General features: G+C 37.0%; 1 protein-coding gene across 2 annotated transcripts in view; it reads right to left on the bottom strand.

Annotated features, from left to right (window-relative positions):
* Positions 1-4023: 4023 nt before the first annotated feature.
* Positions 4024-14895, bottom strand: part of LOC108695294 (polycomb group RING finger protein 3) — a 35669-nt gene continuing 24797 nt past the window's right edge. For both annotated transcript variants that reach the window (XM_041562780.1, XM_018223711.2), the window contains exons 5-9: positions 13633-13743; positions 13019-13107; positions 9454-9591; positions 7241-7321; positions 4024-5909 (exon numbers count right to left, since the gene is read on the bottom strand). In XM_041562780.1, the coding sequence (XP_041418714.1) occupies positions 5862-5909; positions 7241-7321; positions 9454-9591; positions 13019-13107; positions 13633-13743 (467 nt within the window). In that variant the 3' untranslated portion in view covers positions 4024-5861. The remainder of the gene's footprint in view (positions 5910-7240; positions 7322-9453; positions 9592-13018; positions 13108-13632; positions 13744-14895) is intronic.

Genomic DNA, 14895 nt, shown 5'->3' with positions numbered 1-14895 from the left:
TATTAATTGGCAAAACATAGAATACAAGCTTCACTGTATTAAAATCAAACAATTCAAACCATTAAGCAAGAGAACTTCACCCGAAGGCTTTTAGACAACTTTTTTTCACATGAACACAAATTGGAAAATTGTAAATGTTTAAGGGTAGGACTACATGGGGGTTTTCTGTGCGATTTGACGCGCTGCCCAAAAACACAGGCGTCAAATCGCATGCGACGGAAATAAGGTAAGTGAATGCATTGTCGGATGGCGTTGAAGCGTTAATCCGACGCAACAGAACTGTCGGATGCAGAGGCAGTCGCGTCGGATCAACGCTGCAACACCATCCAACAATGCATTCACTTACCTTATTTCGGTCGCATGTGATTTGACGCTTGCTTTTTTACGCAGCGCGTCGGATCGCAAGAAAACGCCTGTGTAGTCCTACCCTTAACTGTAAATGTTCCGATTTGGATTTCAGGGGAAGGGTCTGTATAATTTCTCATGCTGTATAGATCTTTCTGAAATAAATGGCTTTTTTATTATTATAGAGCTTTAATGCACTTACTGAATTGTCCTCTGTTCAACAAATGCTGTTCCGGATTTGACAACTTTGCTTAATTAAAGGTATTCCTTTCTTTACATTTTTGTTTTCTTTAAAATAAAAAAAGCTAAAAAATACAGAACAAAAGAAAAAAGAAAACAAAGCAAAATAATGCAGTGTGAGCAATGTTTTCATTTTGTATTATGTAATAAAAGCAAAAGTATTACTAATAACAAAGCCTTTTGTCACATTATGAATTTACTGCTAAATGTATCCATTGGCAAAAAAATACCTACAAAATTCAGCATTTCCCCAGCCATTGTATCACTAAGGGATTTACTGCTTAATAGAGGTCATGTCCATATTGGCATTTGTAGAAACCAACAATGAAACGACTACCTCCTCCTCCATGATAACTAAAGGGGTTGAATTAACTTTAATTATGATGTAGAAAGTAATATTCTGATATTTCGCTTTTTATTCATCAGCTCTCATGTTTTTATTTTAAGCAATCTGGTTGCTAGGGTCCAATTTACCTTAGCAAACATGCACTGATTTGAATGAGAGACTGGAATATGAATAGGAGAGGGCCTGAAAAGAAAGATGAGTAATAAAAAGTAGCAATAACAATAAATGTGTAGCCTTATAGAGTTGATGTTTTAAGATTGGGTCGGTGACCCCCATTTGAAAGCTGAAAAGATTTAAAAGAAGGCAAATCATTAGAAATGACCATTCTATAACATACTTAGGGGCCGATTCATCAAGGGTCGAATATCGAGGGTTAATTAACCCTCGATATTCGACTAGGAACTAAAATCCTTCGACTTTGAATATCGAAGTCGAAGGATTTAGCGCAAATGCTACGATCGAACGATCGAAGGATTATTCCTTCGATCGAACGATTAAATCCTTCGAATCGAACGATTCGAAGGATTTAAATCCAACGATCGAAGGAATATCCTTCGATCAAAAAAACTTAGGCAAGCCTATGGGGACCTTCCCCATAGGCTAACATTGACTTCGGTAGCTTTTAGCTGCCGAAGTAGGGGGTCGAAGTTTTTTTTAAAGAGGCAGTACTTCGACTATCGAATGGTCGAACGATTTTTAGTTTGAATCCTTCGATTCGAAGTCGTAGTCGAAGTAGCCCATTCGATGGTCGAAGTAGCCCAAAAAACAGTTCGAAATTCGAAGTTTTTTTACTTCGAATCCTTCACTCGAGCTTGATGAATCGGCCCCTTAAAGTTAACTCAAAGGTGAACAACCCCTTTAATGGTAACTATGGGGTGTTTTTCCCCACTGCAACTATGCAGCACAATATTTACACTTGTTTAAGGAGACAAAAGATGAAAAACCACCCAGAATGTGCTTCAACTTAAAGGCAACCATCATAGAATACAATTTTCAGAGTTTTAGCACCACTTGTTTGGGTTACTAAATATTGCAGTCAGCTCAATACCCAAATCACCTGGTTTGCCTGAATAACCTTTCAATTTTAGCAAAATATAGAATTGTAGTAATATAATTTTTTAAAGACACTTTTTTCTGCTTCCACCAAAATGCTTATTTCTAATCATCTGACGGATTATGTCATTTTAGATTTTATAACACATTGGGAAACTACACAGCAGTTTGTTTTTTCCAGACCACTGTAACATGGAAAGGGGTTAACATTTTTGTGTGCAAAGAAGTATTAAGTAAAAGATAAAATATTTAGCAATTTTTTTTGCAGGGGATTGAAGAGAAACTGGGCAACGAGAATGGTCTGTCGTGGAAACTCCAGGTTTGCAGTCACAAGCTGAACACCAAAATAGTTTAGAATAAACTTGATGGACTTAAGCTGGCCATAGATGTTGAGATTTTTAAAAGATCCAATCGTCACCGTGAGACCATGATTATCTCGGAACGATCGTACGAATTTACCATCAACTAAAAAGACCAATTTGCCAGGAAAACAAAGGGGAGCTGCCTGCTTGGCCCTGCAAACATAGATAGATTGCACTGGGACCGACAAAGATATTTTAACCTGGCCAATCAATTTCCTGACAGATTTCGGCCGAAAAATCGAAAGATGTACGATTGTTCGAATCCCACTAACCGCACGATAATTTCGAAGGATTGGTTGGACTTCGCTAAAATCGGTCATTCGGCAAGAGAAATCTTTGCATCTATGGGGAGCTTAAGACATACAGTATGATTGATTGACGGTGGTGTGTATGCAAGTGTGTATGCCCTTTGCATAAGAAGTTTCAGGTTAAGGGCTCAAGTAATAGCTTGACCACAGGGTTTAATCTACATCACATAGAGTGGCAACATTACATTGTCCCCCCCTCACAAACTTCAATGAGAACGGTCAAAGCTTTCTGTCCCCTTTCATTGCTGAAAATGCAAAGCTGCAAACCATTTGGGAAGCTGCCATCTTGGACAAGATCACTTGTGCTCCCTGTGATTGGAGCTTTGGAAGATGATGATGATGGTTGTGGGCCAGTTCATGGGCACCCAACTGCATGTATAGAACTAGATTTTTCTCAGCAATATAGGGACACAGTAATCTTCTGGCAGTGCCCAATTGTTAAAGTAGGGAAGCTTTAACTGAAGCTTAAATAGGAATATAACAAATACTGTATTTTATATTTTGAGCTTTCATATTATTGGACCAGCCCAGATGTTTAGCAGCCCTGTAACATTAATGATTCATGGTTTTAAAGTTGTCCATTGCAGCTCCCCATCTTCTGATCTAGTTAGGCCATCCTTTGTATGCCAGTAGCACTGCACATGCTCCTTGTGTTGAGAAGCTGAGCTTAAGGGTCATCAGGCAGACCAACTAGAATTTGGATTTGATTCAAGACAGGCCTGTTGTCTTAAACAGAATTCCAATTACCTGTACAGGTACAGGATCTATTATCCGGAATTCTTGAGACCTGGGGTATTCTGTATAAGGGATCTTGCCATAACTTGGATCACCATATCTTAAGACCGCTAAAAAAATGATTGAATGTTAAATAAACCCAATAGGATTTTTCTGCCACCAATATGTAGTCATGCAGCTTTGTTTTATTAATACAGAGAAAAAGGAAATCATTTGTATAAATTAGAATTCTTTGCCTAAAATGGACTCCGAGACATATAGATCCCGTAATTTGGATCTTTTTGGATAATGGGCTGCTGGATAAAGGGACCCATACCAGTACTAGCAGAAAAAAAATGAGCAGTTATTAGCCATTGCTACAAACAGTATTTTATCACATAGCACAGAGGTATTTTGACCAGTTCCAAATGCTTTCTAAATATTAAAAACATGAAGATAAAAATGAGAGAAAGAGAAAGAAGCTTGCTGAACATCTTACAATTTTATTTTATATGCCTGTAAATAAAGCTGGCCACGTCAACTTTTTATTTTAATGGTAAAATAATATAGACAGCTTAAAATAGAATAAATAATTTCATAAAGTTATTTTAAACCCCCCCGATCCTATTAAATTTATCATATATTCTGTCAGAAGTTTCTATTTTCCATAAGAACTATATTAACTGAAACTGCATACCTGGCTAACTGGTCTCCCTGCTGCGGGTTACAACAAAGACACAAAATATCATTTTCTGTAGAGACTTGACAGTGAATGCAGTTCTACAAACCTCACAACTGCAAACAGAAATCATCACCTCCAATATACATCTCAGACAAAATAGGGGGTTCGAACAGCACCAGAATATCAAATAAACTCTGACCAAAAGTGCATTCGTACCCATTTCCCCATTGTAACAATTCCTCTGAATTGATGGATGATTTTTTTTTTACTCTATGCCTCACAGAGGCTTCTTTACATCCAATTGTATCTCCTTCATATACTGAATCTGCAGAAAGTTGGTGCAGTGCAAAACACCATCTTAGATAGTGAAGATAAAGGAAATTCAGACATGGAATTCGGAGTTTTGTTTTACTGCTGAGGTTGTTGTGTTAATACACTGTAAAAAAAGAAAAAAAAGGCAGAAAAATACAGTTCTCCAATGAAGTTAAAGAGAACCAGCTGTTATTTGTGAATCCCAGCTTCTAATAGGAATGCTCATCTATGGCTGCGCAGATAAGCAGGGATATACAGTGAAACCTGTTTGAAGCCGCTTAGCCCGGATATAGATAGTAGGTCAGGTCCTCCTACAAGCAACAAAAAGGTCAATGTAGCACCATAGCAAGTTCAAGTAATCCTAAAGATAGTTGTGAAAAATTGTCTGAGGCCTGCAAGTATTCATTTGAATCATGTTCCTTTCTTTGCCTTGCACCCAACCGGTTTCAGAACACCACAATTCATTTCTGGACCCACAGTGAATAATAATTTGGCTCAGACATTAACTGTAATACAGAAGCGAATCTATCTTTGTAAATACAACCTGCCAGAGTCCAATTTTTTGTAAGATAACCTTAGCACCAAGAACAATTAATGTCTCAAACTCTTGCACAAGGAATTGGGTTCATTAATAAAGAGTATATCAGGGGGAAATTAATGTCAGAGCATTAAAACAAAAATCATTAAATGACTTGTGCTGACATGAAAGTAATCTTACTTTTGTAAAATATTATACAGTAACTGGTCCTCATCTGGTCTGCCTTAATAAACACACACAGTAATTCTAATTTTGCAGGTTAAGTTCAAAAGTGCACAGTGACAACATAAATACAACCACGGGGCGCTGAACTGACTTTGAAAAAAATGTAAAAAGTCATATTTTCTTCCATGTTTGAATGTTTGGGTAAGTTATATTCCTTCTCTTCACCTCATCCTCCCCTATGTATTGCTAAAACAAATATAACGGACTGTTATATCTTTAACAGATTGGCTCAAAAATATTAATTGGCTAAAACCCATAAACTGAATATTTAGATGATAGGTCCTTGGTAGATTTTTTTTAATGAAAAAAAAAAAAAAAGAATCTCAACGTAATTTGGTGTCAACCTATGACTTTCAATCTTTCAAATATATATATATATATTTTACACTCAATATATTTGAAACCCAAGTTGGAACTAAATTGCAGCAAAGACAAATTTATGAAAAGTGTTTTTGTATCTGTAAACGCCATGCTGGTAGTGTCTTGTGAAAAAATTAGCTCTTATTTTCTTTCTTTTTTTTGTACAAAAGTATAAATATTTTCCTGTCCTGAACTCTAGAATCCATGTTGTGTAAGAGAAATGTCTAGAAGCAGAGGTTCTTCTCTGAATGCGCTACAATCTTCTGGCCTTGAATCCGCTGGTTCAGGTCCCATGTCGTACGTGATGTGGTGCACTCAGCCCGTGCCCATGATAGTCTCTGCAAAACATCAGTCCTTACAGGACAATCAAGTTCTTTTACAGCAAGTCCATTTTTGGTCTGTAATGCAGGAGAAGCGGTGCTTTCTGTAATCAAATAAATGGTATATATATTAACAAGACGTGTGTTATCATTATACATATAAGAAGCACATGCCTGTTGCGCATTGGTGCCACATTTATTGCAGAAATTTGTTCCAAGATCATGATGGTTAAAGCAAATTCTTGAAATAGCTGATAAAACATGTTCAATACACAGATACCCAGCATGTACACACCACTGTTAATTGCAGTCTATTGTTCCTGACGTACATACATTCCGCATGTGCTCCACTGCACAGTAACACCCATAGAGTCTACATTAAACACCCCAGCTTCAGAGGGAACTATTATGTCATTGTTTTAGTAGAGACAGTTTTGGGAAGACCAAGACAAGCGAGTAAATTAAGAATGCCTTATACAGATTTGGGGATACAGGCCACATTTCAAAGTTATTTACCTTTTTATGAGACATGGTACAATGAAACATAGTGACACTCATCCTAACCAGACCACCTGTCGCATTTTGTACAAATCCATATTCACAGAAAGCTCAGATTGTACAGACTAGAACTGACCACTGACACTGTATGGACCATGAAGGAAGGTCATTCTAAACAGCTTTAGCAAACTTAGGTTGATTTACTAAACTGATAATTGGCCCATATGTGGGTTCCACTTACAAAGTTCTGATAAGGTGAAGAAAATGATTGACCTGTGTGTTGCCAGCTTAAAAGAACTTTTGATTTTTTACCATGTTCCTAAAAATACATATACCTCACTAATACATAATATCTGCAATTAAATATGCGATACGTCAATAATAAATTAGTGCCCGGCGATAAATCTCCTCTTCTTCTGGGCGACTGATCTTCCCAAACTGCCTTCCCGCCGGCTAGAATGAAAATAGCCGGCGGGATGGCACTTGAGTGCTTCATTTTCCAAAGTTGCCTCACGAGGCTTTTTCTGAATCTGCCCGTGTGTCTTTGCCCTAAAAGCAAAATAATGCTACCTAATGGAAATAGCCAAGACATATGCATTCTTTTAAATAAAAGAATAGGCAGAATGTATTTTCAGTAAAAGTTCTATATATTTTGCTCAAAAGTAGTTTAAGTGTATATGGTCCTTTTAATAAATTTGGAAAAGTATGAGGAAACCCTTGTATTGCCTTCTAATCCTATATATACTGTTGAACTCCACGCCCTTTGCATAAATAACTTCACAGCTTCTGAAACTTAAATATTTTGGAGCAGAGCTAATCTGGCAAGCATCGTCCGGTACAAAGCTTCTGTGCTTGTAAAAAGGAAGCCATTTGCAATCAAAAACAATATATATAGAACTATAGATCTATGTAGAAGTAACAATCCTAAAAAAATTACCTTAAATCTCCACCTCGTGACTACAACGAACTTGAGTGTGTGATCCTTGCCAAGTATTTCTTCATTGCATAATATATCCAACTAAAAAAAAAAAAAAAAGCACTTAGTACATGATTATATTGCACAACCTTTTTATATTGCATGTGTTAATCAGCCATTACCTTTTGACTAATCAATTTTAGGTCAGGCAGTTATAGCTGAAGGAAGCAATTAATTGTTCAATGTATTCTTAAATGGGATGTATACCCCCTCACTCAACATGAGTTCAATGAATAGGGCTTGTTCTAAACATTATTTTTGGCTATTGTTATAATTACCAAAAATCTATGGTTCTGGCTAATTAGGGCAAACTGGGAAAAGAAAGCGAATCATGTGTTGTTAGTGGAGTACCACAGGGCTCTGTACTAGGTCCCTTGCTTTTCAACTTGTTTATTAATGACCTGGAGGTGGGCATTGAAAGTACTGTTTCTATTTTTGCAGATGATACTAAATTGTGCAGAACTATAGGTTCCATGCAGGATGCTGCCACTTTGCAGAGTGATTTGTCTAAACTGGAAACTGGGCAGCAAACTGGAAAATGAGGTTCAATGTTGATAAATGCAAGGTTATGCACTTTGGCAAAAATAATATAAACGCAAGTTATACACTAAATGGCAGTGTGTTCGGAGTTTCCTTAAATGAGAAGGACCTAGGGGTCTTTGTAGATAACAAGTTGTCTAATTCTGGGCAGTGTCATTCTGTGGCTACTAAAGCAAAATTAGTTCTGTCTTGCATAAAAAAAGGGCATTAACTCAAGGGATGAAAACATAATTATGCCTCTTTATAGGTCCCTGGTAAGGCCTCATCTGGAGTATGCAGTGCAGTTTTGGACTCCAGTCCTTAAGAGGGATATAAATGAGCTGGAGAGAGTGTAGAGACTAATTGCAACTAAATTGGTTAGAGGGATGGAAGAATTAAATTATGAGGGTAGACTGTCATGGTTGGGGTTGTTTTCTCTGGAAAAAAGGGGCTTGGGAACATGATTACACTTTACAAGTATATTAGAGGACATTATAGACAAATATCAGGGGACCTTTTTACCCATAAAATGGATCACCGCACCAGAGGCCACCCCTTTAGACTAGAAGAAAAGAACTTTCATTTGAAGCAACGTAGGGGGTTCTTCATGGTCAGGACAGTGAAGTTGTGGAATGCACTGCCAGGTGATGTTGTGATGGCTGATTCAGTTAATGCCTTTAAGAATGACTTGGATGATTTCTTGGACAGACCTAATATCAAAGGCTATTGTGATATTAAACTCTATAATTAGTATAGATATGGGTATATAGAATTTGTGTGAAAGTAGGGAGGGGTGTGTGTATAGATGCTGGGTTTTCATTTGGAGAGGTTGAACTTGATGGACTTTGTCTTTTTTCAACCCGATTTAACTATGTAACTATGTTTATTTACCTGGTGAGGTAAATAATTAGATCCCTATTATGCAACCCCTCCCGTCACCCTTTTTTGTGATTGTTTTGTTAGCAGAGACACAAAAAGTATGTTTTGCACTAGCTCTTTTCATTGAGGTATAATGGCCATGTAAGGGAAATCTAGAAGATACATATCAGAAACACAATCAAAGCTCATCACTACTGACTTTTCAGACACCCACATAACAAGGGGAACACTGAGTGGATCATCGTCTTTCTTCCTCCTGTGTTTTGTATGCAGGTAGAGAAAAGCGGATATGATCTTTTGTGTAGCCCCACGTCGATTTGTGTAGCACTACTCTGAATGCACATCGACACAGAAATTTGAAAGTGTAGCAAAGGTATCCCCTTGCAATAATCACAAACAAACAAGGCAAGGCTAATTTACAGTCTCTTTAGTATTAAAAAGATGTTTATACTGTGTCCATGGGGCTACATTCACTTAGTGTACCCCTGCCCCTAAACTTAATACTAAAGAGACTGTAAATTAGCATTTCATCGTTTGTTTGTGATTATTATAAGGAGATACCTGCAGTTTTCATGTAACAGTTGCACTGACCCAGGATATCAGGTAAGCAATTATAAACACTGTGGGGTACTTAATATTTATTAGCCTTGAGGCATCTATTGTTAGGTTATCTAATACGATGAAAATATTGCCTCACTGCAACTGAGGAGTTTGATGCAAACGTAGACTACTTTTAGGACTACTAGACTGTTACTTGGTCTAAGTCAGAACCATACCTCGTTAAATGATGTTAAATTAAGTTTTTTGGCTATGAACTTCTTTAGATGTAGGACTGTTGCTTGTGCTGAACAACGTATCCATTTTCGCTTCAGTCCACGCAATTTGCTGCTGTTGCATTCTAAACATATGCTCACCTTAATGCGAGGAGAGAAAAAGAAAAAACTTGATTATTTGTCAGACCAAGTTTAATGCTGAGGCTCGATATTAAAACCCAGACCTGTCCGGCATAAGCACATTAAAGACACTTGCAAATTCTTAAGATCAGTTATATATTTTACCACCGGTTTTACAAACATTTCCACATTAAATGAACCAGAGTTTATTTATCACTGTAAAACAATTTTCATCTGTCGAGAGGAACTACTTTGTGGCATATTTATAGAAAATACTGATTCAAGCCTGTGTCTTGTGTCAAATCAATGTTTCCAATAAAATTTAACTTTACTTTCCTCAGAGCTCAAACAATATATATAGAGAAACATTGTTAAATAAGAGAATGAACAAATACATAGGTCACAAAATGTCAACCTGCATTGTATCTCCCTCCAGATCATTATATACACACCCTGGCCTTCCAGCTTCATAGCCATTATTAGGCTTACTCTGTCATTACTGAAAGCACACACAACAATGGCTTTTGGTCCAAGGATGAATAAAAGGGGTGAACATCGGGCTAATTTACAAAGACATTTGCTATTATATCTTAGCTTTCATACAAAAAGATAAATGTAGATACACAGCTGCCATGGATTTCATCCTGTTTTCCTCATTTTTGATACCACTAAAGACATTAAGGATAATCTATACGGTAAATCTTTGCAGTTCTGAAGTTAATTTTAATGTTATAAAATGGCCATTTCTATGCAACATTTAATTTGGTCTTCAATATTTATTTTTATAGGATTATTTTCCTTGCTTTCAAATGGGGGTCACTGACTCCACCTAAAAATAATTGCTCTGTAAGGCTACAAATTTATTGTTATTGCTACTTTTTATTACTCCTCTATCCAGTCCCTCTCTTATTCATATTCCAGTCTCATTCACATCAATGCATGGCTGCTAGTGGAATTTGGACCCTAGGAACCAAATTGCTAAAATTGCAAACTGGAGAGCTGCTGAATAAAAAGCTAAATAACTAAAAAAATACCAATAATTAAAAAATGAAAACCAAATTTCAGAATAGCTCTTGCTACATCAAAGTTAACTCAAAGGTGAACAACCTCTTTAAAAGGATTTCCCAATTCTGTTTTTAAACTGGGAGCCAGTAAGGGATGTGCATATCTGCTTTCTAGTAGCTCTGCCTTCCTCTCCCAAAATGCACAGAGACCCTTTTTAGAGGGATTTATCAGAAACAGCATGGTTATTCAAAATAGTGAAAATCTGCACTACCAAAACACACAAGGAGAATGGTAGCCGAGATAGTATGCAAATTCTTGTGTGCGTGGCATGTTGTAAGTACATAAGAGAGTACTATGTAAGTAATTTCTAGGGTGGCAATTTCACATTCTTTGTTCCAGCGACTACACACTCATTCATCATTTGCATACGAAGATAGGCACAATATTTGTGCGACAATACGCTGCACAAAATGCCTTTCTTAAAGCATTTCTTTGACACAGATAGGCTCATTGATCTTGTTTAAGAACGTCCAGTCCGTGTGGGCAGAGAAAGCACCATGGTGCACTGTGGGATGCAAATCGCTCAGAAGCTGAAGCTGCCTGAAATCTTTGCTTGCAAAAAGATGATTGCCTTGTCGCTGAAACTCACTTTTTAAAATTCGCAGGCCACAAATCTCACTACCCTTACAAGGATTTTTGTGCCTTTTACCTTTCATGATATGGCTCCACTTATAAAAGATATTTTTAGCATATTCAAAACAGATACATTTCAAAAAGAAAATATATTTAGTTCACACCTACACGTTTACCCATTTACCATGTAAAGTTTAATTCTGTTGATTGAGCATCTACAAATAAACTACTACTTGGCATCAAACGTACTATTTTATATACAACATTTTTCCATTGTTTAGTTCTGTAAAGAGCAGTGAAAGGCATTTGACCCCATTTACTTTCCATTGTAATAACTAATCCCATTGTATTGTACACAGTTTGTCTTATCTGCTGTGTAAACAAGTCCTATTCCATTTGAATGGCTGCCCCATGGCTAAGGGCAGGGGCACACGGGCAGATTCGTGGAGATTTAGTCGCCTGTCGACTAATCACCTCTTCTGTGGGGCGACAATCTCCCCGAACTGCCTTCCCCCTGCTATAATGAGAAAACGCCAGCGCAATGGCACTTGTGTCGCTTCGATTTCCGAAGTTGCCTCACAAGGAAACTTCGGGTGACTTTGGAAATTGAAACGCCACGAGTGTATTGGCGATTTTTCATTTTAGCAGGCGGAAGGCAGTTCGGAGAGATTGTCGCCCCACAGAAGAGGTGATTAGTCGACAGGCGACTCAATCTCCCCGAACCTGCCCGTGTGCCCCTGCCCTAAACAGAAGCTTATTTATATAAACTCTTGTAGTGTTTCTGCATACCTATGAAACACTTTCTTCTTTTGGTGTTACTTGTCCTTTAAGTGCCATTTATCAGTTTAAAACTACTACCTTTTAAAGGAACAGTAACACAAAAAATGTAAGTAATTAAAATATAATATAATATCATTAATTGTCTATCTACTTTCTATGGTATGTAGATTTTTCCTGATTGAGCAGCAGTGTTGACTATACTGAAGGGTTTCGCTAGAAGACTATTTCTGTCTGAATAAACTAGTAGTTCCGTTATATACCATTATACCTTCTATAGGATACTATAGGAAAAGTAATTATACTTAATGTATTAGTGACATTGATATAGTGTTTATGGTTTTTAATATTTTATTTGCATGGCTAATGAAATTGTAATAAAGATTGCGTTTTATAATCCTATGGTGTGGTTCAGTTTAGAGGAGAAGGCTAAGAGATGTAGTTCAGTAACATGACATCACAACTAAGTATACATAGCCATATTATTACAGGTATGGGACTGGTTATCTAGAATACTAGGACCTTGGGTTTTTCAGATAAGGGATCTTTCTGTAATTTGGATATCCATACCTTAAGTCTACTAATAAATTATTTAAACATTAGTTAAACCCAATTAGTTGGCATCAAGTACAAGGTACTGTTTTATTATTACGGAGAAAAAGGAAATCGTTTTTAAAAATCCAAATTATTTGATTAAAATGGAGTCTATGGAAGATGGCCTTTCCGTAATTAGGAGGGTTTCCGGACAACAGATTCCATGCTTGTATAGAAAAGTCCAATAGAGTCCACTAATGAAGTCCACATTGAAAAAGGTCTCACTGAAAATTGTAGTTATTGTATTAATTGCTTTACATTTAATATTGTAATTTATATGATTATGAGTTACTAATTCATATGATTCATAGTTTGGGATGCACATTGACCACAGAACCCCCTCAGTCACAGCGATAAGCAATGAAAGCCTAACTACGGTACTTCATTTTCTCTTGTGCATGAGACTGTTGTGCATTGCACCAAACTCATGTAAGTTTACCTGTTCATCACTTCTGTGATAGTCATGGTCTTCTTCCTGCTTTTCTTCTGTGGTTTCTTTATTTGTGTGTTCCTCTGCTTTTGTTTCACCTAGCAGCACAGAAAAAAACGATCAGCCTTCAAAACAACATTAAGATTGAATTTCTTCCCATGGCTGTAAGGATAAGCATCACAAGTCCCTGCCACATGACTGGGCCCTGAAAAGCTCCAGTGTTTCTCTGGGGGCAACATACTTGGGGCCAATTTTCATTCTAAGTTGTGAGCTCATCCTCACACACACACGTTGAGGCGCACACAAGTTAAAACATGTGCGCACAAAATGATAAGAGCGAACATTGCTTGGGGCCATGACTCTGCTTTGCATTGCAGACAATCACCAGGATTCTGATATCTCTAATTTAAAATGCTTCAATGTAACATATCCCTCTACAAACAGAACTCCAGTACTTATACTGTTAGTAAGATTATATTCTAGAACATCTTTTCTTTCTAAAATTCTAGAATCTTTTTTTCTAAAGTTCTAGAATCTTTTTTTCTAAAACAGTACTTACTACATTGTAAATTGTATTGTTTCTTCAATAAAAGCCATGTCTGAATTAAGTTTAAGAAACTAACCATTTCTGTGGACTTCTACGTGTTGCTTTGCAGTACAGATTTCTGCTTTGATGTCTCCTGGTACTTCCATACCAAGTTTGTGATAAAATTCCCTCTGTTTACGCATTTCCACTGTTAAAAGGTAAGATCATTATTGTTATAATCATTGCTAACTCTCCACAATGCAAAATAACTTAAAAGGACAACACATTAAAATATCTTTTTTTACATGGCTTGTGTACATGCAACACAGTGGGGCTCATTAATAAACACTGGGGAAATTTGAACCTAGGCAGTAACCCATGGCAACCTACGGCTGGCTGAAAAAGCTAATCACTGATTGGTCACTATGGGTTACAGCCCAGGTGCAAATTTGCCCAGGAGTATTTTAAACATAATACAGGGATACCTGAAGAAGGTATGTCTTAAAAAATAAGTTTAAATGGAAACTGTCTTGTTATGGAATTATCTGCATTTGATATTGTCACAATTGTTATTGTCAAAATGTTATATATTTCACAAGACTATTATTGTATAACCAAAGTGTGTGTTGGGTATAGTTGAGGTAAAGCACAAAAGAGATGTTAAAATGTATTTAAATTTTTTTAAATTGAGAATGAACATGTGATATCCTGATGCCTGCTCCAAAGTTAGGGTCAAGGACGCATTATATGTATCTTTCTCCAAATTCCCCACATCAATTCATTTAAACCCCCGGAGACCTTCCACTGTTTTACAGCTCATTTAATTTGAACTCCACAGGTGCAGAAAGCAACAATCTACAGCATGCATCTCTGAGAGCAAAACAGAATAAGAGAGATTTGCTTAAACCACAGGGTGTTATAGTGCGGAACAGCTGGTGGGCCACTAGTGTGATATTTCTGGCATAACCCTCTATAGAAATTTTTAAAAAATCAATCAATTTGGATGGTATAGAACAAAATACAAATTAGAGATTGCTACATGTTAGAGATCGCCAAGCCCAAGGTCTTCAAACATTTTGGGGTTAGAATGCCCCCCTGTTTGAGGTGCAGCATTTGTTCTGCTCATAACAGAAACATTGAAATATGAAACAGTTTGTAAGCATTCACCCCAAATCTCATTCTAACTATCCATTGGGATGGGGTCCTCATCCATGCTTTGAAAACCATTGCTTTAGGATAATATTCCATATTCCATGGATTATACAATACTTAGGGGCAGATGCATCAAGGGTCGAATATCGAGGGTTAATTAACCCTCAATGTTCGACTGAGGAATGAAAATCCTTCGACTTCGAATATT

This window comes from Xenopus laevis, chromosome 1L (genome assembly GCF_017654675.1).
Source record: "Xenopus laevis strain J_2021 chromosome 1L, Xenopus_laevis_v10.1, whole genome shotgun sequence".
Classification (NCBI taxonomy): Eukaryota; Metazoa; Chordata; class Amphibia; order Anura; family Pipidae; genus Xenopus; species Xenopus laevis.
The sequence above is the reverse complement of the archived record's forward strand: the minus strand, read 5'-3'. Positions and strand labels throughout refer to the sequence as shown.